Here is a 27,890-nt window from a genome sequence, read left to right as displayed (position 1 = left end):
CTTCTCGGGATTCTTTAGCTTTATTCATTACCCTGTTCACGCCGACATGTACCTACCATAACATTGGCGCTGCCCATCCCCCGTCACCATTACCCCCACTGCCTCCACCACCACTCCCTGCACTACCTTTGTTCATGTCTGCACTAAGCCAATGTGCCTTGTCTGGAAAGAAGAAACATTAAGTGATGGCTTACTTTAGTTTCAATGGACTGAGAGTGAAACATTTTAATTACAAAATGCCTTTAAGTGACCAGAAGTAATATAACAGATATGTAGTGTCCTAACATAGCAAATGTTAACCTTTGATGATCTGCATATAGTAATAGGTCCTGAAGAGATGGGAAGCAATGTGCACATTCACACAATACCCTGATGAGGAAAATAAGTTGCAAAAATCATTCCTTCCTATCCGTGGCATTAAGAGATGAGGCAGATCCTGCCTTCGTAATCTTAAAGAAGCAGAAGAGTAGTGGCCCCAGGAATAGAACTCGGGCACAGCAGGTTCCTCTCTACAACAGAAGACCACTCAGAAGCTGTCCGTGGTTGCTTCTGTGCTATCAGCGCCTTCTCTCTGCATGTGAAAGGTCAAGGACAACTTCTTGTAAGTAAGGCAGGTGTTGAGTCTGGATGGCCACTCTGATAGGAAAGGAGAATCATGCTGCACACAGGAGCCGAACGGACCTCCTTCTGTACTGCCTATCCTCTTCTCAGACCTGACGGGGAGCTGGCCAAGGTGGGGTGCTGGGTGCATTCATGACAGCTAATGAGTTCTGGGGTGTAGGGAGCAGAAATCCTCAAGTATATACATCACAGGGGAAAAAAAAAGATACTGAGGTTTCAGTATGCTCCTTGATGCTTCCTTATGGGGCAGGAATTTACAGCGCAGCTGAATTAGGACAGAGAGAAAGACCACCAAGTGTTCATTCCCTTTATAAGTTAAGCGGGAAAAAGTGAAATATAAAGCACCGCTACAGGAAGAGGATGCTTTTGTGCATCACAGATGCTTCCTGTGAGGATTTGCATCGCCTTTTCTTTTTTTCTTTTCTCCTCTTCAATTCAACACCCACATCCTTATGGTTTTATTTTATTTCTATACCTGAAGATTTTATTTTTCTGCTCTTTGTATGTTTAATATAGATGGAATACACACCACTGAATTTCTACCATTTATACATAAAGTTTGGCTACTCGAGGTTCGGAGCAAACAAAATTTGTCCTTAAAGCAGGCAAGCTTTCCACTATGAATTGAAGTAAATATTCTTTTTACTGTTTGCATTAGCTTCCTACAACTGCCATAACAAATCACCATGAGCTTGGTGGCTTAAAACAAGAGAAATTTATTCTCTCCTAGTTCTGGAGGCCAGAAGTCTGAAATTCAGGTATCAGCAAGGTCATGCTCCCTCTCAAGTCTCTGGGGAATGATGTTGCCCTGTCTCATCTAGCACGTCTGGTGGTTGCATGGTTGCCTGCAGTCTTTAGTGTGCTTCAGGGTGCAACTGCATCACTCCAGAGTCTGCTTCTGCTGTCCCGTGGCTGTGCTTTTCCTTCATGCGTGTGTCTGTGTCTCTATATCAACACTAGTCCTTAGATTAGGCTCACCCACTTTACATCTGCAAAGAGCCTCTTTTCTAAAGAAGGTCACATTCTGAGATTCTGTATGAACATGAATGTTTGGGGGGATACTGTTTAATTCAGTACACTATTTGAGAGGATCTCTCAAGGTACTGCAAGGTTTTTTGGCGTTAAATTAGAGATTTCTAGACTTTTCTGTATGTTACCAAACTTGTGCATGTTGTGTACACGTGTGTGTATATGTGTGTGTAGACTTTTAATAAGGAAATCACTGAGCACCTACCTTTTAAAGGACACAATGTCATTTACGAATATATTTGTTAACCCACCTGACCCAGCAGGGTCTAGATTCACAGATAGTTAATAGCAAAGTTCCTCAGTCTGAGGACAAGGAGGACCAAGAACCTCTCAATGTTGCCTTCCATTATTCCTGACTGGTTTGGGAAATGAAATTGGCATTAGCCTGTGGGAGCAGCTTATTTGAAATAAAGATCCACCTAAAGGCACTTCTAAATAGGTGATTTATGGATGAGAAATTGAAAAGTTAAATACAAATAAATGATATTTTAAAAAACTATCTAACTTGACTTGTCAAGGCAGAACAGCATGACCTGCTTTGTTCTCCCTAAACCAAATTGTGGTTAGATAGGTAGAGCGACCCTGAGGCATATTATCCTACGGAAGAAGGACAAGATGCTACACAGTGTTCCTCAGAGCTGATATTGCAACTAATACTTTTAAACTATTCCAGCCTCATTTCTATTCAATATACTTTGCTTTTTTTTTTTTTTTTTTTTTTTTTAGAAAGGTTGAGATGATTTCTTCTGTGTAAAAGTGGAAGAACGAAGACTTTTAAAAGTCTCCACTTTGGATAGAATAGACTATCAGCAAATCCTAGGTACTTTTTATACGTGGAATGCCACCTCCAATAGAGGTCCATGCTCACCATTTCATAATCCTCAACATGCTCCTAATTATTGAAAAGAGGGTCTGATGCTCCATTAAAATGAGTGTGAGCCCCATAGCCACATGAGGCAGGCGTCTGAGCAGAGCAGGTAAGAGGCCTTCCTCACACCCTTGAGATAGCACCCTTGGCAGCTGAAGCCAGCCTTACACAGCCTGAGGTAAACTTTGCCCTTCTCTGCTCCTGGTCAGCCCTCAGTGCTCCTTTCCACTGGTGCTCTCCTGTTGCGAGTTCGCCCAACTCCGGATCCTCTCCCAGTGCCAGAAGTTTGGTGGGCTTTCACTTTGCTGACTGGTGAATTAACAAGAGGCTGTGTCCCCTCTGCTAGGGAGGTGTTCCTAAACCTTCAGCCTGGGCCAACAGTTCCTTCCGCAGCTTTACCAAAGCACATAATGTTAACTCAGTTCTTATTACCTGTTACTGTGTTTATGTATGTCTTTCTGACTTTTCCCAGATCTCACAAGATGTTCCTCAAGGTCAGGTTGATGTCTCATATTTCTGCTTTTACCCCCTACCCCCCGTGTATCCCAGAATACAATAGCTTAAAATTACATGTATATTCAGCTGAACCGAAGGGTATATATTAATGAAGACACCATAAGCGCTAAGGGAGATCACATTAAATGAAGGATTTGGAATCAGAACATGGAATCTAAAAGGTTTAAAAATGTCTTAGTCTCACTAAGAAATATATAAACAAAATTATCACTTAATATTAATTTGAAGCATTTGGAGTATTGGGGTGCCTGGGTGGCTTAGTGGGTTAAGCGTCTGCCTTCATTTCAGGTCATGGTCTCAGAGTCCTGGGATTGAGCCCTGCATTGGGCTCTCTGCTCAGTAGGGAGCCTGCTTCCCCCTCTCTCTCTGCCTGCCTCTCTGCCTATTTGTGATTTCTGCGTATCAAAGAAATAAATAAAATCTTAAAAAATATTAATTTGAAGTATTAATACAATACCGAAGAGCTCATTCTTAGAATGAGGACAGGTTGAAAAGAAAGTCCAATATTCCAGTGGTGTTTATGCCAATAAATGGTTTATTTGCCTCAGGATATCTCAGTCTTGAAAAACTGAAGTTACTGGCTGATCAGCCACAGCAAGGGCTTTACTGCCTTCACTGGCAGAAAGGGGTGCGTTTCCTTGGTTTTCTTTCTGTGGCTTCAGGCGCTGGCAGGGCTGCATCTGATGCAAGAGATTCTTAACCAAAGCAAGGCTAATGATCACCTCTCTACCATTCCATTGTTCTTATTCACAAAGCATTTTACTTACTTAACTGCTTTATGCTAGCTCTGGTGTTTATTCTAAGGAGATCACCTATGAAAGTCCACGCCCTTAGAAGGTGGAAACCAAGATTATCAGGGTCCACAGGACAAAATGATAGTAAAATGTTGTAGGTGCTCAGGAAGTGTGTTCTATATTTGGCAAATTTGTGAATAAATCATAAACTAAGTCATATACAGAGCAGGACTTAATTTATGAAGAGGGTCAGGAAAGAAACCAGGGCAGCCCAGTGGAAACAGCAATCTTCTTTGGCATTACCATAATGGACAAGTAAGTGTTCCACCCAGGCCAGCTGTGTCTAAGGTGTAGGTTTGTGGTGCTACGTATAAAATGAGTTGATCCTTCCTATCTCCCCATGAATCTTTTAGGCTTCTCTTCCAATTCTCCTTAATAAGGTATATTTTGCTCCCTTCCCTAGAATTTCTCCAGGAGCATTAAACTGTCTTACCTCACACATCTTAGCCTTCTTTTCTTTCTTCTCTTTAGTGAAATACTTAGCCTCCAAGGCTCAGGGTAAGATGCTATCCATGCCATGAAGGTGTCTCTGCTTGCCCAACTAGAAGTGAGTTATCTTTACTCTCTTTAAAATTCTCTAGTGTGTTACCTAGACCTTTATGCACTACTCACCTCACCATGTCATCCACTGTCATTGTTCATGAATGTGTTTTTCTCATAAAAGTAGGGTCTCATACATTTGTTTTTATCATCCACCATGGCTTCTTGTTCCAAGTACAGACTTGGCCAATACTTAAAGAAGGAATGAAGGAAGGAAAGCAGCAGTGGCAGCAAGGGAACGGGAGAGGAAGAGCAGGAGGAAGACTAATAAAAAGCAATGGGAGAAACCTTAGAGGTCACCTCATCTTTGCATGAGATCCCTCTATAACATGCTCAGGGGTGTTGGTAAAAATTGTCCATGTATTTCTTCATTTTGAAAATAATTCAGCATATAGATAAATGGTTTTATTTTCCTTTTCCTGGAAATAAGGGGGGAATGATGACTAATATAGATAAGAAAGGATCTTGCAATTTTGATAAAATACAGAAATGTAAAATACTACTTTTATAGGGAGAAAATAATAAAAATTATCATGAGACAGTGAGCAATCATCTAACTTTACTGTTTTTTTTTTTTTCCCTAAAAGAGGCCACTATTAATCATTTCTTGCTATTCTGAGCATGTATTTGTGCTGCTGCAGATTTCTGGGCTCTTTTTGTCAGTTTGAGCCATTCCTCAGTATGGAAGTGACAAGTAGTGATGGTGGGAAACTGACAGAATGAGGCGCAGGGATGAGTGTTGCTCATTTTTGGGGGTTGGGGGTGGAGACATAGAACCTTCATTCGAGCATTTAGTATTTCTTTTGCCATTTTTAAAAATTTATTTTTTATTTATTTTCAGCGTAACAGTATCGTTGTTTTTTCACCACACCCAGTGCTCCATGCAATCCGTGCCCTCTATAATACCCACCACCTGGTACCCCAACCTCCCACCCCCCCACCACTTCAAACCCCTCAGATTGTTTTTCAGAGTCCATAGTCTCTCATGGTTCACCTCCCCTTCCAATTTACTCCAACTCCCTTCTCCTCTCTAACTCCCCATTTTTAATGTGAATGAGTGGATGCCTTACCTAAAATGTATCTCGGATGACATCTCACCTCTATCACCTTTTTAGGCCCCTTCCCCACCAAAAGCAGCCCATATATTTGAGGGCAAGATCATTTAAATACATTCTGTGATTGTCTACTTTAACCTTAAAAGATAAGAGCGAATTTATTTTGTTCCTGTGTTTGTATTTCTTAGTTAGCTCAGTGAAAGGGAATCCCTTAATGATCTGGGGTTTTGAACCATGTTTCTGCTGGTGGCTGCATAATGTATACAGTGATCTTGGGCGAGCAGGCTCCTCCTGCTTAGTTTTTATTCTATTTCTTTAACATCACCATGCTTTTCTCAAGCCGTACTGCTCTAATACTTTTCATTTGTTCACTGGATCTGGGGGAATTTTCCTGTTCTCATGCAAAATCGTGGTTCTCAATCCTCAATAACTAGTCTTGGCTGATTCACTTTCTTTTGCAGCTCATTCTGGGGTAGAAATTAAAGAAAGGGTGTGGACACAGACTTAGGCAGGGAAGTAGAGGCATATATATAGCAAAAAATATCTGTATGCTACAAATAACAATCATCTACAGCAACTAAGATCTATCCTGTTCTATTAATTAGAAATGGTTCATGAATAAATATCTAATGGCACAATAAAACTATTTTCAAAAAATTTCATAGAAATTATGGCCACTCTGGAATTGAGAGTTTACCAACTTGTCTTGATGATTTCACATTAAGAATTCTGAACCTGGAGCAATACAGACGGAGTTATTTTTAGTAGGTGTCCAACACTCAGAAGTCTCAGTGGCTTTAAGGCCACAACCCTGTATTAGTCCAGTATCTTCTAAAAAAAAAGAAACCATAGACGGGACCTTCCATAAATCGACTAAACAAAAGACAAGATGAGCATATGATTTTTAAAATTTCAATTGACCATTCAATGAATTCTGGTTTGATTGCAAGGATGAGGAGTTCACCAAGGTTAATGTTAAAAGGTGACTTTGAAGGTGACTCTTTTAGAACCCAGCTTTAAGAAATAAAGCTAGACAGCGGTGCCTGGGTGGCTCAGTGGGGTAAAGCCTCTGCCTTCAGCTCAGGTCATAGTCCCAGGGTCCTGGGATTGAGCCCCACATTGGGCTCTCTGTTTGGCAGGGAACCTGTTTCCTCCTCTCTCTCTGCCTGCCTCTCTGCCTCCTTGTGATCTCTGTCTGTCAAATAAATAAATAAAATCTTAAAAAAAAAAGAAAAAAGAAAGAAAGCTAGACATTATAAACTAGAGAGTCATTAAGAGCCGACAGTCACTCCTTTTGGATTTTGAAGGTGTCTCTTTATTGAAACTCTCTATTTATCATGTTGTACACCAGCTTCTTCTCTTTGTACACAGTCTTTTCTCTCCCATATCTTTGACTTGTGGCTAGCTTTGTGCTCCAAGATACCACCTGGTCTTAACAATAGAAGTACTGTGAAGTCTCCATGAGCAGTGCCATCTGATCACAGTTTCTATATCTCTTATGTAAAGGTATTAAGGCTGATTGACCAAGCATGGATCAAGTATCCATATCTGCCCCAGTCAATTAGGACAAAAGGCAGGTCCTCTGGTACAAACCTTACTGTTCAAGGCCTAACTCTCTAAGGCACACTAGCAAAGCATGGGTGGAACTGGTTAGAAGGAAATGGGATCTCTCAAATCTTTTGAAAAATGTAGAGATGAACTGTCCTGAGAACTGAGTAGAACAGCGTGAGCTGACATAGTTCACCTTTATACCTCACCTGTTAACATCACCTGGTGAGTTCAAGGCCATTGTGGTGGGGTAAGTCCCATATCTCCACCTCTGAGTCACTTGACGTTCTCAGATCCAGTGACCTACCCTTCAATGTCCTTCACACGGCCCCCCACACCCTGCCCCCAAGTCTTTCCCAGCAGGATCCTGTGCTTCAGCCATGTGAAACATCATCTCTGTACCCTTGTCAATGCTATTTTTTGTCCCTGTGATGCCCTTCCCAATCTCTCATTTGCCCGTCAGACATCTCTATACCTACTGTCCAAACTTTGGATCAAATATCACCTCTTTGTTGACATTTGTTTGTTCCTTATTCCTTTGTCCTTCCTCATTCCTCAAAGTTGGTCAGTCTCTTTTTCTGTTCCTACAGTATCTATAAATATTTCTTGCATCACCTACAACTCTACATTTATACCTTTACACATCTAGTTCCTCATTTTATACTGAAAGCTCCTTCAGCTCCTCCTCCTGTCTCTACTGGTCTTCCTGTATCCCTAGCACTTAGCAAAGGGCCTGGAACACAGAAGGCATTTTCTAAATGCTTGTTGAATGGATGGATGGATGGAAGGAAGGAAGGAATAGAAGTGTATTTAAATGTGGGATAACAATAACTGTGGTTATTGTGATATAATAGTAACATTTATGTACCCCGTGACTATTCATTTCAACTACACAGCAGCTCTGTGAGGAGATAAGTTAGTCAAGAAAATGAAGCTTCAAGTGGGTAATATCCCAAAGCTGAAAATGATAACATTGGTTTTCTGAGTTCAGCCTTGGCTTTTTCTACAACATGGAGCTTCTAACACAGAAGTTTGGCTGATTTAGAGGGAAACTTCCAGGATGAGCTATTACTTAGCATTAGCACATTTTCCAAAGTGGTAATATTTTCATCAAGTTTTAAGGTAGTACCACTATTTTTGGAGACACTGAGGAAGAGATATTAAAGGAAGTCATGTGAAAGCAAGATAAAGACCTCTGTAGAGGATGTATTAAAATGAGGGAACTTCTTTTTCTGTGCCAGTGGGTGGGTGACACTTTCTAGCCTAGACGGGGTATTAGGCTCAAAGTCTTAGGCCAACCCTTGCCTTCATTACAGTTTGGTAGGACAGTGCTTTGCTGGAGGCCCAGGTGCATTTATGAACGTTAGTGACTGAAGACTGATAAACCTGGAGAGGTAGATCGTTAGCAGGTTTAATAGTTTATGTGTTTTATTCTTCAAGCCACAGTTATGATATTCCTACCACAATCATGAGTTCACAGCAGATTGGATTACTTGACTTTATAAAAAGCTATTTTATAGTCACCTTTTAATGTTCAAAATTAGTGCAGAATTGAGCTTATTGTAAAAATTGAGAAAAACAAAAATTAATTTTCTCTTCTTTTTTCTTCTCTCTTTTTTCTTTCTTTTCTTCAGATGGCTTCCCTTTATGTCTCAGGGCATAATTCATTCAGAAATTGAACTTTATCTTGAAGGTGAGGACTAATGAAATCTTCAGAAAGTACAAGATGATTTTTTAAAGGTTTTATTTAAGTTCCATTTAATTAACATGCAGTGTAATATTAGTTTCAGGTGTACAGTATAGTGATTCAACACTTCCATACATCAGTGCTTGCTCATCATAGCAAGTGTACTCCTTAATCCCCACCACTTGATAACCCTCATCTACTTAACCCATCCCCCCTAGCCGCCACCTCTCTGGTAACCATCAGTTTGTTCTCTGTAGACAAGAGTCTATGGTCTTGGTTTGTCTCTCTCTCTCTTTTTATGGAAACAGTCCAAGAGACAAGAGTCCATTAACTGATGAATAGATAAAGAAGATGTGGTATGTATATATACATACATACCCTCACACACAGTGGAATATTACAAGATGGTTTCGATACAACTGGGTGTCAGGGAACATTCCCCCATTGTCCCCAGAATGTTCCTTTTGATAGTGTACCCTTTGCATCAGATTTATCATTATTCCTCACAGTGAAAATAAAACCACATGTAAAGATGTGTCTTGGCAGCATCATATGCCCTACTGCAGATTAAAAATAAGCCTAAGGATTGGCAACCATTAAAGATTTTTTAACAAATATCTTATTTAGAGATTATGCTGAGTGAAATAAGTCAAGCAGAGAGAGTCAATTATCATATGGTTTCACTTATTTGTGGAGCATAACAAATAGCATGGAGGACAAGGGGCGTTAGAGAGGAGTAGGGAATTTAGGTAAATTGGAAGGAGAGGTGAACCATGAGAGACTATGGACTCTGAAAAACAGTCTGAGGGGTTTGAAGTGGCGGGAGGGTGGGAGGTTGGGGTACCAGGTGGTGGGTATTATAGAGGGCACGGCTTGCATGGAGCACTGGGTGTGGTGAAAAAATAATGAATACTGTTTTTCTGAAAATAAATAAATTGGAAAAAAAAAAAAACCACCAAATATCTTATTTATTTGGGGCGCCTGGGTGGCTCAGTGGGTTAAGCTGCTGCCTTCGGCTCAGGTCATGATCTCAGGGTCCTGGGATCAAATCCCACATCGGGCTCTCTGCTCAGCAGGGAGCCTGCTTCCCTCTCTCTCTCTCTCTCTCTCTGCCTGCCTCTCCATCTACTTGTGATCTCTCTCTGTCAAATAAATAAATAAATAAAAATCTTAAAAATAATAAATTAAAAAAAATCTTATTTATTTATTTGAGAGAGAGAGAGAATACAAGTGTGAGTGAGGAGGAGCAGAGGGAGATACAGACTCCCTGCTGAGTAGGGAGCTCACCGTGAGCAGGAAGACTGATGCAGCTCAGTCTCCCAGGGTCCTGAGGTCCATGACCTGAGCCGAAGGCAGGCACTTAACCATCTGAGCCACCCAAGTGCCCCATGCTACCATTAAAGAGTTAACTTACACTTCTTTTTCTTCTTGTCATCAGACAAATCTATTATTAACTCACTTCACTTTTATTTTTGCAGAAATGCAAATAAATCATCAACCTAAAATACAAGAGGAAGAAAATGGTAAATGTTTTTGCTGCTTTTTATCTTCTAATCATCTGAAATGATCTATTTCTGTCTCAAGATTACCTGCCTTACATATTTTTAGTATATTCTTATTGAGTTTAAACTATTGATCAAAAATATTTAAAGTGATTATAGGAATAGGCATTATATTATGCTTTGATTTATAAAGAAACAAACATAAGCAACTTTAGCCCCAAATGCTTTTTCCCATCAATAATTTAAATATATGGTTTAAATAATCATTTTCCAGATGATTGATTACTATTAATTATCCTTTTTTTTTTTACTAATTTTGCATATTGGTTCTCAATTTTCTTTTTAAGTCTTTTGAGGCTATCTTTTTCACTAGATATTCTTCAAATCAACCTGCAATCATTATTAATGTATTTACATTTTAAAGCTGATCTGAATGAGATGGATAAACACAAATTACTAATACGTATACGAAGTTAACAAACCTTTATGTCCCCCAAAATGTTTGTACTGTGTGGCAAGGGTTAATGCTAATATTATTATATTCATAAAGCCTTGTATTGTTAGGTGACCACTGAGATGCAAACATTATGTCCATTCTGATAACCAGCATTTGCATTCATTATATTAGAAATTATATTGTGACTCATATTTTACATGTTTTTTAGTTACATATTGTTACATATTGGGGAAAAAACTGTACATGTGTCAGACTGTTAACATGAATGCAATTTTACTACTGTTCTAGAATCTCTTAGTAATTTTAAGGGACCTTGAGAGTTCTATGTCTCACAGTAAGCCCTTAAGTGATAAAGCTTGAAATGACACTCTTGAGTAGAAAACCATTATACATTGATGGTGTATATATGACTAGTAGAGGCTACTAGGTTGTTTTTTTTTTTTTTTAAGATTTTATTTATTTATCCATCAGAGAGAGAGAGAGTGCAAAAGGAGGGGAGTGGCAGGCAGAAGGAAGAGCAGGTTTCCCGCTGAGGAAGGAGTCCAATGTGGGACTTGATCCATGGACCCTGGAATCATGACCTGAGCTGAAGGCAGACACTTACCTGACAGGAACCCAGGCAACCCTAGGCTAATAGTTTTGTACTAAAGATTTTAAATAAGGATCAAAATGTTGAAAGTCCTCTGTTAATAATATTAACCATGTAATCAACATAGGGATACCAAATATAATGAAGTTGCATTATATAGCAGATGTGTTTACCAAGGAGTTTGGTAGATATACTTTTTTAGTGTATTGATTAAATAAAGTATTGCAAAATATAATTATATCCTTATAATTAATCATTTATTTGATTTTAGTGTATTTTTATGGTCTCATGAAAATGTCTTTATTTTTTATAGTACAAATGCAGGTTAATCACAGACCTTAGTTCATGGGACACTATCATTATTTGTCTGTGGATCCTCCTCTTTTATTTCATTTTTAAATTCTGAAGAATGTGATTTTTAATATTTCCTAGGATATGATTCTAGAAATACATTAGTAGTTTTATGGTTATATGAATAAGCTACTTTATGGTGTGGAAATATCCTTGGGAAGTTAAGTAGACTAATCTGATGAGAAAGTGTTACATTGTGGTTAAGAGTGTTGAAGAAAAAAACATGATTTTGAAAGTACATGAAGCATATTTATGTAATTCACACCCTTCTGTATAGCTGCAGTGGGAAGAAGGTAGACCAAGATGCTATTACCATTTAATGGTAGAAAGGAAAGGAAGGAATCAACTGAGTTCATTTAATTTCATTTTGAGGTGATTAACAATAAATATAATTATGTGCCATCATTAACTCTGTGTTTAATGAATTCCCACAACTATCTAAGACATGTTTCCTAAACCTGACACCTTATAAACATAAATATTTATAATTAATGTAGTTGAAATAATTTACCATAGTGAAACTGGATTTCTGAGTTAGAATATTCATGGATAATATTCCTAATGTACATTGCTAGATTGAATTGTCCAACAATTATCAATGCCTTTGTATAATGTTTATAGCTATATTTATTAGCTACAGCTAATATATATAGCTATTATGATAAGCTTTCTTTTAAATTCTAATAAACTTACAATTCTATAGTAATAAATAAATTAAATTACTTCTAATTCTAATGATTTTTCACATAGTCTTTGAATGATCTGTGAAGGCAGCCATATTATATACTTTTCTTGTCCTAAGATGCTATCTGGGTCTGTGATGCAATGCAGAATAGAAGCAGTAATGGCAACATTAATAGTGAACACATATAACATTTATTATGCAGGGTCTAAGTGTTTTAGATATATTTATTTATTTATTTATTTTAAAAAGATTTTTATTTATTTATTTGACAGACAGAGATCACAAGTAGGCAGAGAGGCAGGCAGAGAGAGAGGAAGGGAAGCAGGCTTCCTGCCGAGCAGAGAGCCCCATGTGAGACTTGATCCAGGACCCTGAGATCATGACCTGAGCCGAAGGCAGCGGCTTAACCCACTGAGCCACCAGGCCCCCTAGATATATTTATTTAATCCTCACAATAACCCATGAGGTAGACAATATCATTATTCCATTTACAGATGATGAAACTGTAAGGACAAGATTTTTTTTTTTTTTTTTTTTTTTAAACTCACATAAGGTCACACAGGTACACATGTGGCAAATAGGAGATCTGGAATTTGAATCCAAATCCTCTGACTCCAGGGTCTGTACTGTTCTTTTTTTTTTTTAATAGTTCAACAAATATTTATTGAACATCTCCTATGAGTGGGATATTGTGCTAGGAAGGTATTGGCGATACAAAAATAATAAATGGGATCCCGCCTTGAAGTAGTACCTCCCCTTTGAGGAATGGAAGGGGGAGAACACATTGAGGGATCACTGCCAAGCACCGTACTTTACATGGATGATCTCATATATGATCTCATTTGACAGGTGAGGAAATGGAGGCTCAGAGAGAGGGGCTGTATGACTTTCTCTAGATCATTGCTGTCCAGTAGAATTTTCTAGATGATGGAGTTCATCTATATGTGTCCAGTAGAATAGCCACTAGACTTTTTTTTTTTTAATTTTATTTTGTTCTTTAAAGGAACTTCTAACTCTAACTATCCCTAGTCATTAGGAATGTGTGTATATTTACATATGTGTATATGTCATCTATGCCTTTGGACTTATTTTGTTGTATTGTTTCTCTAGATGACTAGGCTGTATTTTTAGATCTTTAGCTTTTAACGTTTTTCCAGATGCAAATGAAATGATGTTTTTAATTCTCTGGGGAATTATTATTATTGTTATTATCCTTAGTAATCTTTTTTCACCTAGAACTTTTGTGGAGACAAATCAGGTTTCTGTAGGACTACTTCTGTTGATAATTATATTGAGCCCAACCTTTCAATAAGGGTGGTGTAGACACTTTGATTTACTTCAAAAGTCTCAGGTCCAGTTCCTAGACTTGTGTGTCCACAGCCTCCCATCTCTTGGCTGGGGGTGTTGATATTTATCACAAGCAAAACTTCAGCCTACCAGAGTGCTGACTACTCACCACTTCTGTGGATGGCCCCTCCATTACTATTGTTATTATTATTACTATTAATATTTTGTTATTATTATTTGACAGTGGGGAATTTTTCTTCTTTCTTGGAAATGAAATAATGAACAAAAAGTTTGTTTTTGTTTTTCAATTTGCCCAGAATTTAGTGGTATTAGAGTGACAGGGCTTTAAAAATATCATCCCAAGAAACTGGCTCGAAGTATCCGAAACTTAAGTCAAACTGTTAGTAACTAAAAGAACAGGTGTTAGAATTCAGCTATTAAGCATTATACAAACTTTCGTTTTAAATGGTTGAGCTTCCTGCATGCTCTCAAGGGTTTCTGACTTGAGGGACTGTAAAATTCTTGGAGGACTTACCTACTTATTTTTTTTTTAATATTTTATTTATTTATTTGACAGACAGAGATCAGAAGGAGGCAGAGAGGCAGGCAGAGAGAGAGGGAGAAGCAGGCTCCCCGCAAAGCAGAGATCCCGATGAGGGGCTCGATCCCAGGACCCTGGGACCATGACCTGAGCCACCCAGGTGCCCCAGGACTTACCTACTTATTTATAGGAAATGCCAACCCTTTGTAGCATGATTATTAGTAACTTGGTGAATTATCTGGGGGTAAATACTATTAGAATATTTTCTCTCTCCTCTCAATTCTACGTTCTATACATGTTTGCAGGTCTCACTACCTGTAGTATCTGATCTAGGATAGAAACTGGAATTTAATTATTGGATTCAACATAATTAACAATATAAACTTTTTTTTATAACATCACCATACATCCCAAATCAAGTGTAGATGGCTTTTAATTGCCTCCTGCTCTGATCATTTATGGCACATTGTTTTTGTAGTTGTATGGATAAAGAAGTGACAACCTACTCCTGGTTCAGAACCTTCTACCTGCTTGGTCAGTCTTTCTTCCTGCATAGGAAGACATGTTGTGGGTACCTGGAAACCTGGGTGGGCCTGAGGGGTCAGTGTCCCAGATAAGTGCCCGTGATGTGTATAGCAGAGATGCCAGAGACACCATATCTGGGATCGCCTCACCAGTCCCAACACACTTTGCTTGAAACTTGGTTAACAAATTCCAGTGCGGCTAAATGGGAAAAGAGAAGTCAATGTGGGGGCAAGTTTGGAAGCAGGAGGAAGAAGGTGAGCTCATGGAAATTCTCATCAGAGGCCAGATATTTGCTATGACTTGCTGTTTGACATGGGTCTGCCTGGAAGAGTTAGGTGAGCTACGAGGGAAACAGTGCAGTGCTTCTCATGCCCCCTGCTTGGCTTTGGCCTCATTTTCTCCTGACAGTAAATGACCAGTGTTTGGGTAGTTATTTATGCTGTATTGATTCTAGACTGTTGGTTCATATCTTTTCCTGACTGAAACAAAATACCCATAATTCAACATAGTAATTGAATATAATGTATTGAATACTAAAACAACAATATGATCTCAGATCTTCAGAACATCCAACAGATATGCAGACACATTGCCACAAAGAACCTTCTTTCAACCAATTTCTACTTGGAGATAATTCACAAAAAGCATTGTACACTTTGGGATGAAATAGGATTAATCAAATGACTCTTACTTAGTCTGGCAAAGTTTCTCAAGCTTGAGACTATTGACACTTTGGGCTGGATAATTTTATGCTGTGGGGAGTTGTCAAGTATGCCATAGGATGTTTAGCAGCATCTCTGAAACACTATGCACGAGATGCTGATAGCACTCAGCCACCAGTTGTGACCCTGGAAAATGTCTTTAGTCTTCACCAAATGTTTTCTGGGTGGAGAAAGGACCCCAGTTGAGAACTGCTGACCTAGAGAATGGTGGTTCTGTTGGGAAAGGGGGCTGAGGTGTTGGGATGTGCAAGTCTGGAAAGGTAGATGTGGCAGACTGTATTTGGTAAAGTGCTGTAACTAAATTTCCTATCCTGTTTACTCTTCCAGAACCTTGGAAATTCCCCCATCAAAAGGTGGAATGAACTTGGGCAGACTTTTGAGACTGCCTCAACTAATAGCATGGAACAAAAGTTATTCATGTGGTGTTTCTGCCATATACTAGTAGGTCAAAAGATGTGACGGTGCTTCTGCCAGGCTCTCTCTCTGGGAATGTTTGTTCTTGGAGACCAGCTATCCTGCTATGGACAAACCCAGACAACATGCACAGGTCTAAATGGAGAGGTATAAAGGCTGTTGTCCCAAGTCCCACCTGAACTTTCAGCCAGCAGCCAGTACCAACTTGCCAGTCACAGGAGAGAGCAATCTTGAACATAGACCCTTCTGTCTGCTGTTGAGCCACCCCTGCCAATGCTGTATGGAGCAGAGATGAACTTTCTCGGCCAAGTCTGTCTCAGATTGCAGATTCATTGGCCAAAGAATTCATTATTGCTGATGGAAACCATTCAGTTTTCAGATGGTTTGTTACACAGCAATAGATAACCACAGCAGTAGAGTTGGTAGAGTAGTTCATGTAGACTGCATATGTAGATCAAGATTTGAATTTTGTAACTGAGGATCATGAGTTGCTATCTTAATGATGCCAGTGATGTGGTTCTGAAAGTAGGTTTAGACCTAATAGGTTGCCTGGAAGCCAGAGCAAGAAGTACTTGAGAATTGTTAGCAAATATTCGAAGAGAGGCAAGCTAAGGTTTCTAGCTGTGGTAAGGAGGATGATCAGTAGAGGCATGGAGAGATTTAGCAGCAAGCATGAAGGATAAACTTGACAGAAACTTGGAATAAAGACAAGGCAGAAATACCACTGATGAGAATCTGGCATCCAGGTTGGGGATGGTCACAGGGAACATGGGGGACCCTGCAGGAGCCTGCCATTTAGCCACCATGCTACTCCCCCTGTCAAGAATCAAGATTTGAAGTGGAGTTGAATATACTAAACAGAGAGGCAGAGGATTCAGAGTAAACTGCAGTGATGAACTCTCGTCCTAACTTCACAGCAATCTCTAACAAGCTCCAACATGCAGGGAGGCTACTGAGCATCCTGGCTAACAGTGCAGATCCTAAATCTAGAATGCACCACTTCTTCACTGCCAGGCTTGGGGAAGTCACTGTATTTCTCTGTGCCTCAATTCTTTATTAGAAAGTGGAGATGATAATAGAGACCATTAGAGCTGCTGTGAGAATTCAGTAAATATAATATCTATAAAAAACTTAATCGGAGCTTGTAGACCTCACATACCCAATCAATGATACTGTTTAAACTTCATTTTCCCTTGTGATAGAAGATGTCAGGGTTTGGAGCATCCAACAGCAGCCCCACTGCAGCATTTGGCTGGAGCAGGCAGAATGCCCCGTGGCCAAGAAGGGTCTCTATTGCTGCTGCTTCTCTATTCAGCCCTATAAACTGGGGTGTCATTTACCATGCCACACAGCAATAAATAATAAACAAAACCATAGATATGACATTTACCTGAAACCAATATCAATATAAGATATATAATAGATTCACTTTTGATAGTGTTTTATGCTTGTTTTCCAGACTTAAAATGGAGAAAATTGAGTATTGTTTGAAGCCATTTTATTCCAGGAAGCGTAACTGTTTCTAATTCTGTATCAGATTTATCCTAACTCCTGTGGTAGTGAGCACATCATTTCTCTATTGCTTTGTATGTATAATAGGATTAATGATATTTGTCTCTTGAAAGAATAAAAATATTTGTAAAGTGCTGAAAAAAATTAAAAAAAAATCTCATGATCCTCTTATGAGGTTGTATTTTGAAGGATTTGTGAGTTTATATAGATAGAATTGTTTGGAGATAAATTTATAAAAAATTAGGATAAAGTAATAATTTGTCTTGTGTATCTTTGCCAAATCTCACTGAAATATATTTGCGTGTCCTTCAAAATTTGGGTGCTACAAGGTCAATATTGTTTCTATTATTTTCATGCTAATAACAAGACCAATTATGAAGCAAATAACAATGTCCTTGTCCTGTATACAAAAAATGACCTGAATGATGTACAATGAGAAGGATTTATTCTTTGTTGAAAAATAGAAATATATTGTGCTAAGGCATTCTTAATGCCTTGAATATCCTTTCTAATACATGTAGTCTTTATTTTTCAAAATATTTCTTAATGGATCCCCAAACATTTTAGGACTCTGTGCCAAGTATTGTACTAGATCCTATGGATACAGAGACTATAAGACAAAAACTTGCCCTTTGAGAGACTTGGAGTCTGGCTGGGTAGATAGGGGTAGGAGGGCCAGAGAGATGGAACTTTTTTGTATATCACAGGGTTGAAGTGTGCACAGGTCCAACATCACTATGGAGAGAAGGGTTCATTCTAGTTACTGGAAAAGGTGCCTGGAAATGCTTCTTGGAGGAAGTGACTTTCAGGCAAGACCCTGGATGTATGAAAAGGCCTTCAAGATAGCTAAAGGACGGTGTGTGAGCACCGGCATGAGAGAGATTTCAGAGGGGTCAGAGGATGCTTTGTAAGGGTGCAGAGGATACCAAAACGTTATGAACAGAGCTGAGGTAAATATTTGACAGGCACAGCAATCTATTAGCAATGTTAAAATATTGCCATAAATAGAAAGATGGAGAAAGTTTTACTTGTTCTGATCTCTCTCAAGGAACAGAGGGAAAGTGGGTAGAATTCATCACCTAGAGTTTGGGGGAGACTCCCAGGGGTTTGTGAGAGGGTGGATCTGGTTAACTTTAGGGCTTTTGTTCCCCTGAGTTGCAGGCAGCTCTCCTCCATCCTTCCTTGCCACCTGCTCAAACTCTCTACCAAGTTAGAGCCAAGCACATGCTTCGTGATGCATGGTGGTATTGTTCTTCTTAGGCTGTCTCAGTCTACCTGTGATTGTAATTGGAGCAGTGCGAATTTGCAGTCTGCAGAGGGGCATTAAGTCTTGTCACTCTCACTGCATCGTATTGTGTCCTGCTCTGTTAAGGTAAGTGTCATGGGTATATGTTTACTATCTGGTGCATGATCAGGGAAAACATGCCTGTTCCATAGTTTTTAATGTGCTTTGAGGAGTTTTTCCCTCAGTATGTTGAACTGACAATTACTTGGTCAGAGCTTAATTTACATGCATCTTCCTTAACATTTCTTTGAGTATTCAGTGGGCAGTTGCCAAGTAAATGAAAATATGTCTAGATACAGATGTTTCTCTGTTCTACAAAGGGTCAATTTTCTGAGCTATAAAGGCAAATGTGTGTAACCCCTGTAACAAAATACACAAAATGGGTAAAGATAAATTGTTAAGATCTAAAGAAGAGTTATTGAACTTCATAGCTATAGGGATTTTGCTCACCAAAATAACTCACTCATGCCCTCCTAAAAATAAACCTCCAATTAATAAGAAAACCTTGCAAAGGAAACAGTTAACAGTAAACCTGCGATCTATTTTTTCCCCTTTTCCTAGAAAATGAAGGAGATGCCTCAGTCAAATCCCCCTGCCTACATGCTAAGAATAAAACCTCCTGGTAGAAACACTAATGGTATTTATAAGTGAAAGATAACAGAAACCTCTTACCTGTGAAATGCTTTCAGCAGCTCTTCCAGTTTTCCTTTGCTTTTTAAGAAACCACCCCAAAACTTAGTGGCTCAGAACAGTAATTGATTCCTATCTTTCACCTTTCAGTGGGTCGATGTGGCTCAGCCAGGTGATTCTTGCTTGGAAACTTCCGTGACTTTAGTCTGATTGTACTTCATTTGCACAGATATCTGAAGTTACGGCTGGCTGGATATCCAAGATGGGTCACCCACTCCACTGGTTGGTTGAAGACACAGGCAGCTCAGCTGGAGTTACTTTCCTACATGAGGCCTTCCCATGTGCCTTAGGTTTCCATAGCACAACTCCTGAGGTCCAAGAGGGAGTATCTGGAAAGGGTGTTCTAATAGACCCAGACCAATGTAGATTCAGAAGCCCTGGAATGTCACTTTGCTGCGTTATATTGGCCAAGGGCAGCCCAGATTCGATCAGGGAAAATAGACTCTACCTCTTAATAGAGAGGTAAAATGGTCACTTTGCAAAAGAGCAGGTAGGTTGGGAGATATGAGTAAGGCCTTTAACTAATACAGTCTGCCATAGAAGAATATGCCTGGTCTGTCTAGATTGCCTGTTGTAAATTAACCTGGTATTTACGGAGTGATGGAGGCATGCATGGAGGCAAAGATGTAAACTAGGAAATCAGTGGGGTTTGCTAGCTGTGGTTGCATTGTTTTAGTCTTGCATGGCTTAAGACTGAAACAGCACACATTCTAATGGAGGCTGGAGAGGACATTTTTGAGTTATATCGATCATACAGGGCAGGAGTCAGCAAAGTTTTATGATGAAGGGCCAGATAATATGCATCTTGGGCTTTGCAGGCCATATGGTCTCTGTTGCAACTGCCCAACTTGGGTGTTGTAGCACATGAGCACCCATGGAAAATACATCAACAAATGACTGTGTCTGTGTTCCAGTGAAACTAATTACAAAAACAGGTTCAGGCTGGATTTGGCCACTGGGCCATAATTTGCCATCCCCTGTCTGTGATCTCTGTAAAGGAAGGATGCTTACCCTCTGACCTACTAGTGAATGATCAGTGAATTTGGTATTAGGTGAGCTTTATAAACTATCAAGTCTGATTTCATAATTTGACTCACATAGTCCCATAGAGAGCCTCTTGAATATCTATCACAATGCTTGTTCGTAAAATAGACACTTAATACTAACCAATCAGCTGGTCAACAAATATTAATTGAATTCCAGTTGTTGGCATAGCTTCATATCCTGAAGTTCAGGATTTTCTAGTTCAGTTTTTATCTATACTAATTGCACTTAGCTGTATAAGAATAGCAAATACAGAGCACATACTTTCTATTGTTGAAGTGAAAGCTATTAAAATTTACTTTATTATTGATGAGAAATTTAAATTTATTACTGAGTGTTCTAAACAAACAATGAATCATGGAACACTACATCAAAAACTAATGATGTACTGTATGGTGACTAACATAACACAATAAAAAATAAATGTATTGTTGGGCTATTTGGAGATCATAGGGTATATCTAGACTACTTTTAAACATTTTTAACACAAAAGAAAAATAAACCTCCATACACGTAGTCTCCAAGAAAAGTTTTCTTTTTTCTGTAGCAGGATTTCTTCAAATGGAGGCAACTATTATAGTATCTTTCCAAATTTAAGCTTTGAGAGCCAATGAAAAAAGAATAAAATGGGACAGTCTGAGGTAGATTCTCAGCAATGGCTTATTGCATAGTCAACAAACTTTTTTTTTTAAACCTTTAAAACACAGGTAAATATGAGATAAATATTTAGACTTCAATTACATGGAATTCTCTTTGGGAGTTTTGAGTTAATAGAATTGGTTTTTCTAAAGGGGTTAGCAGATTACAGTATTTTGAGATAAAACTCCTTGGGGTTGAACAGACAGCAGCTAGAAGAAAGGAAAGAGAAGAGACACTTAGAATATCTGAACTCATGTTCTTTGATTCTTTTGGTAAAGATAGTTTCCCAATAGAAAATTACAGAACAAAAACTTGGAATTGTGACACATAATAAGAGATATAAAAACTGTAAACATATTTTTAGCTCTGATAAAAGTGAACTGTTTTGCAGCCTAATGGAACTATTCATATAAATATAGACTCAGGGAACTTTTCATTTAAATATAGACTCAGGGCACCTGGGTGGCTCAGTCAGTTAAGCATCTGCCTTCAGCTCAGATCACGATCCCAGGGTCGTGGGATCAAGCCCTGCATCGGGCTCTCTGCTTGGCGGGAGCCTTCTTCCCCTCTTCCTCTGCTGCTCTGTCTACTTGTGCTCTCTATCAAATAAATACATAAAATCTTAAAATAAATAAATATAGACTCAGATTGTACCTCTATGATATTTTCTACAAATGTTTTAACTATTTCATATTTTAGATAGGGAGATATTCTTAGAGAAGTTAAATGATCACATTTTAAAAGTACATTATAGGGAATACTGAAACAATTTTTTCCCCAGTGCTAGTAAAGAAAATCATGCTGAGAATAACAACAATTTAAAAAATCACCACAAAAGACATTTCATTGGTTATTCCATCTTTAAATTTCATGTTGTGGTGACATGGCAATTTCAAAAGGTGAGAACATAAGAATATTATATAAATCAATGTCTCATTGCTATTTGTCGCTGTTGTAGTAAACAAGATATGCAAGGGAACATGCAAACTCATTTGTGTCCCTCTTCCCATGCTATCATGGTACAAAAACCCCCAGATGGCAGGGCAAGGGGATAAAGATGAGATAGGAGAGAAGACCTAAAAACAGGAAATGAGATACTTCAACTTGTTGAATTATGCATCAAGGCACAGGTGGAAGGCTTTCTATAAGAATTGATACCATGGTAGGATTCTCCTGGGATTATAGTTTGAAATTTTTATATTTTCTAATTTTCTCACTGAAAATGAACTGAAATTCCTCAAAGTAAACTTGCTACAAGGTGGAAATCGCAGAGTGCACCCCTGTGAGTTATACCCCTCCCTTGACATTTTGGTACTGGGGCTTAAGTTCCATCTTTAGTAACAAATGTAGCATTATGCAAAATCTACCTGATGCAAGTTTTATTAAACTGATTAGAGATGTTCCTATGATCTTTGTGGATGGACTGGGGACCAGGGAGAGTGGTGTAATATACTAAAAACAAAGAACCTCTGAGTGGAGGGCTTACCGAGAACTCAGATATCTGAAATGGTGGTAGGTCTTCATCCCCTTTTGAAAATGTGATGAATACTCAAAAGTATACACATACTGCAGTGGCTTTGACAATAATAATAGACATCTTTAAATTGCCCTTGCAATCCAGGGATCAGTTATAATGAGTAGAGAGTTCTAGCAGACAGGACTCTATCCTTCGTTACTCTAGACTGTGTGGGGTGGGGTCACACTGAGAAGGTTTCACTGCTTTGGAGCTGATGGTGCCATTTTCCAAAGTGCACCAAATGATTAAAAAATGCTATCTCTATTTGTTTTCCCAACTAAACTAATCAGGAACAAGTTGTAGGTCTTCTTAAAAGATATTTTCTGTCATGCTCTGTCTCAGCCTTTCTGTGGTTTTAACGTTGCCATGGCAGGAAGTTCAATGATCCGATCTGCTTACACGACACATGGTCTTGCTCTGTTTCAAACACCAATTTTCTTCATCTCCCCCATCCCAAACCCTCTCAGTTCTGCTAGGCCCTTCATGCAATATTTTACTCCTTACTTGTTGGTTCGTTCCAACATTTAGGGGACACTAGACATTTTTTTTTTAAATACATTTTTAGCTCTTTTTGCTTTGTCTTTAGGTTTTCCACATCCTTGCCATGATTTTGCTGGGATCACCAAACTTTATCAGCCCCAGCTTTGCAAGGCTGTTCCCTAGTATAGATAATGTCTTAATGTCAGCTTATCAATATGCCTGTCATTAGTTCCCACCTAAAGATTTGACAGTGATGCTGAATAAACTCCTAAATCTTCCAGCCAAATACCAATGCTAAATGCTTCCCTTTCAGTGTTTTTCCCCAAAATATCTGCAATCTTAAAAAGCTTACTGGTTATTTCCTGTAATTAAAATAAACTAATATTTCCAAGACTTTTCCACATGCTGGCTTCCAAAAGGGAGTCCATGATTAGCAGTTATTTTAATACTTCTTGATTTCACAAATTATTCACTTCATAACTAAGTGGATTAGGTGGAATCCCTCATTTCCTAATATTAATATGGTTTTCTTCCACATTTTTGTATTAATTTCCTTTTTCCTTTGCAGAAGGAGATTGGAAGGTGACCATTGTCACTGGGGATCTTGAAAATGCTGGCACTACAGCAACAGTATCTCTTTATGTCTATGGAGAAGCAACATGTTCAGGTCCTATTATTTTGGGATCTGGAAAATACCAGCTGTTTAACCCTAACAGTGCAGATATATTCAAGGTAAAATAGATATGCTATAACTTGCTTGTTAAGATATATTTTGACTTACATTCCCGAAGATGAAATAGAAAATCTTTGTTTTGATGTTGTATTTGCATTACATTCTCTTGGTAGACATGAAATCTCTTATCCTAAGGGGTAATAGGAGTAAAGAGGTAAACAGGAGTAATAACAGGAATAAAAGATTTTTAATTTTTTCCACATTTTTTAAAACATAAAGGTCACAAAGTATACAAACTTTAGAAAATTTAAAAAATAAGAGTGGAAAACTTTACTCCTAATCCTGCCATCAAACCAAATATTTCCACTGTTGAATATCTTTTCTAGTTCTTGTCCATATCCATGGAGTATGATGCTATGATAGAAAGGTGGGGCAGCCTAATGGCTAAGACATGGTCTGAGGAGGCAGATGGCCAAGATTCAAACGTTGACTTTACCGCTTACTAGCATGGTGACCTTGACAACCACTCTTCAATGCTTACCTCAAGGGGTTAACATGAAGCTTAAATGAATTAATGTATATAAAGTATTTATTGGCATGCCTGAAAAACTCAATAAATGTTTGCTGTTATGACTGTAGTACATAAGGAGTTCTGCAACCCCTTATTTATGCAAGGAGCTACATAGTCCTACAAACTATAATCTTTATTGATTAAATATTGAATATATGAAATTAATCATATGCTACAGTTGTTGTTACTATTGGACATTTAAATGACTAGATTTTCACTTGTAAATAATGGCATAATGAATGTGTTTTTGATTCAGTTTCTTTTTTTTTTTTTTTTCTAAACAACGCTATCTAATTCCTTATGACGAATTCTGAGTGATAGGGTTACTCTTGATGCATTCTGACAAAGCGCTTTGTAAAAATGTCTAGTTTATAGCACAGTGCCTAGCAGGACATAGTAAGCAACTGGTAAATTTTAGTTGTTATTAAATCATTACTACACATCCCAAATCATGGTATGTATTTATACCATACATGGTGTTTAGTTCTTTTTTTAAAATTTTTAAAAAATATTTTATTCATTTATTTGACAGAGATCACAAGTAGACAAAGAGGCAGACAGAGAGAGAGGAAAGGAAGCAGGCTCCCTGCTGGGCAGAGAGCCCGATGTGGGGCTCCATCCCAGGATCCTGGGATCAGAACCCAAGCCGAAGGCAGAGGCCCCAACACACTGAGCCACCCAGGAGCTCCTGTTTAGTTCTTTTAATTAAGATTTCTTAGACATCTTTGCCACTTACAGTATGTGACTGTGGATCTAAAGAGGTTATCTTCACTTTTGCCCTTTTTGTTAAGATAGTTTTATTGAGGCATGATTAATATACCATAATATCCATCAGTTTAATGCATAGAATTCGTGATTTTAGCATATTCATAGTATATAGTATTTAGTATATTTAGTATAGATTTAGTATATTCATAGAGTTGTGCAACTATTACCACACTCTAATTTTAGAGCATTTCATCACCCCAGAAAGAAAGCCTAGACCCACCAGCAGCAACTCTCCAACCTCATATTCTCTAATCTTAGGAAACCAGTTACCTATCCATTACTATCCAGTATTATTATCACTATCTATCCAAATTCCATTGTATGAATTTGTCACATTTTATTTATCCATTCATCAGTTGATAGACACTTAGATTATTTCTACTTTTAGCTATTAATGTGGATAATTATTATGAATAATGCTGCTATGAACATCCATGTACAAGTTTTTCTGTGGATATATTTTGTACAATTTACTATTGAACAACCCTGGTTTGACCTGTGCAGATCCACCTATATGTGGATTTTTTTCAGTATAGTACTATAAATGTGTTTTCTCTTCCTAGCGGTATTCTTAATAACATTTTCTCTATTTACTTTATTATAAGAATACAGTATATAATACATATACAAAATATGTGTTATTGACTGTTTATGTTATCATTTAAGGCTTCTGGTCAATGGTAAGTTATTAATAGTTAAGTGTTGGAGGGAGTCAATCTGTTACATGCAGATATTCCACTGTGTGGGAGGTTGGCGTCAATAACCCAGGCATTGTTCAAGGGTCAACTGTAATTTCTCTAGGATAGGTACTTAGGAATAGAATTACTGTATCATGTGGTAGTAACTCAATGTTTAACATTTTAAGAAAGTGAGAAAGTTTTTCAGAGTGGCTGAACCACTTTTATATTCTCACCAGCAATATATGAGGGTTTTTGTTTTTCTACCAACAGAAATTTGTTGTCTATCTTTTTTTTTTAAAAGATTTTATTTATTTATTTGACAGACAGAGATCATAAGTAAGCAGAGAGGCAGGCAGAGAGAGAGAGGGGGAAGCAGGCTGCCTGCCAAGCAGAGAGCCTGATGTGGGGCTCAATCCCAGGACCCTGGGACTATGACCTGAGCCGAAGGCAGAGGCTTTAACCCCATGAGCCACCCAGGCACCCCTGTTGTCTATCTTTTGATTCTAGCTATCCTAGTGGATATGATGTCTCATTGTAGTTTGGATATATATCTCCCTAATGACTAAATATGTTGAATATCTTTTCATGTGCTTGTTAGACATTTCTGTGTCTTCTGTGGAGAAATGTCCATTCAAATCCTTTGCTCATTTTAATTGGATTATTTATTCCTTTCCTAATGAGTTTAAGAGTTCTTTATATATTCTGGATGTGAGGCTCATATTACATATATGACTTGTAAATATATTCTCCCATTTTGTGAGCTCTCTTTTAACTTTCTTGGATTTAAATTCCTTCTGGTGTCCTTTTAGTTCAGCCTGAAGGATTCCTTTGAGTATTTCCTGTAAGGTAGTTCTGCTATGATGCATTCTCTCAATTTTTCTTTTCCTGGGAGTGTCTTAATTTGCAAATAAAATTCCTTGTTGACAGTTTTTTTTCTTACAGCTCTTTGAAAATGTCATCTTACTGCTTTCTGGCCTTCATGATTTCTGATGAGAAGTCAGCTGTTAATTTTATTGTATGTGATGAGTTGTTTTCTTTTGCTCTTTTCAAGATTTTCTCCTTGTTTTGGCTTTCAGGAGTTTGACTATGTTGTATCAGGATGTAAACTACTTTCCTGTTGGTTTTTACAGCTACCATGATTGCAAGTGTGCTGGTTTTTAAGGATGTTGCAGAACTGGGGAGAGAAAAAATGGAAGTAGATCAAAATACAATACACAAACCCTTCTGTTCTTACCAAGGCTCATAATTTTCATTTGAATGAATGCTTTTCAGATTGTTGAAAATCTTCAATTAATTTCCAGAGTTCTTGAAAATTTGATTTTAATAATCAAATTTTATGGAAAACCCAATGAATCATTCCAGAAGTTCTGTGATATCCCTTTTTTTCTTTATCGTATTTTGTTCTATTTTATTGAAATTTCTATTCCTCTATGACATCTTCTATTTGTGGATGTGATTTTTATTATCAGCTATAGAGAAGTAAGATCTAGCCCAATGTAAATGTGACCTTGAGCCTATAATATGTCATGTGATTAAATCCATGAAACTTAAGAGCCACCAGCCAAGTGGTGTTATGACATTGGCTATCTCATTATTGTCAGGACAGTAAAAACCTTTCATTTGTATAACTGGTCCATGTTGTATGTGGTGATGTGGGACAGCTGTAATGTTTTCTTGATGCAATCATAGGTCTTGAAGGAGAACTTGATGATAGGTGTATAGAGAGTAGAGGATTCCAGCATCAAAAAAGGGCTTGCAAAGTAATGTCAGGCTTTATAGTAAAAACTCCAGAAACTCCAGTAAAAGACTCTAGAGACTATGGAGTCAGTCTTGTAGGAGCAACTGGAATGTCATGGGTAACCAGGCTAAAGGAAATGATTCATCCCCCCAAATGACCAAAACAAAAATCAGAGCAGCATCTGTTATAGCAGGAAATTTGAAGAATACAGGCAGAGAAGAATTCCTAGACCACAGGGTCTGGACCTTATTTAGTTGCTAATTCTTGAATCTTGACTGACATAGATGAGACACTCATGAGTATCTGCTGAAAGTATGAAAATTTAACAAAAATGACTCTGGTGACATTTGTTTAATATTTGCTGCTTTCTCTTGGGGCGTTCATTGTTGATTTTCCCTTGTGATCATTTATACCTTGGAGGCATCATAAAGGTATCCCATGTATCTTATACAGTTATTATTCACTTGTAAACCTGCCTGGAGACTTAGCTGAGCTTTTTATTGCATTTTTGCAAATTGAAACACTAAATAGTACTCTCTGTTGCTTGGGAATGTTGGTAGCTA

General features: G+C 38.2%; 1 protein-coding gene across 1 annotated transcript in view; it reads left to right on the top strand.

Moving 5' to 3' along the window:
- The window catches only part of LOC122905350 (lipoxygenase homology domain-containing protein 1-like), a 299,796-nt gene that overhangs the window by 190,412 nt on the left and 81,494 nt on the right, over positions 1-27,890 (top strand). Inside the window, 2 exon segments of the mRNA XM_044246984.1 lie at positions 8,606-8,664; positions 23,466-23,629. Of these exon segments, the coding sequence (XP_044102919.1) occupies positions 8,606-8,664; positions 23,466-23,629 (223 nt within the window).

This window comes from Neovison vison, chromosome 4, assembly GCF_020171115.1.
Source record: "Neovison vison isolate M4711 chromosome 4, ASM_NN_V1, whole genome shotgun sequence".
Lineage (NCBI taxonomy): Eukaryota > Metazoa > Chordata > Mammalia > Carnivora > Mustelidae > Neogale > Neogale vison.
Note: the sequence above shows the minus strand (reverse complement) of the source record. Positions and strands in the feature narration are given on the sequence as shown.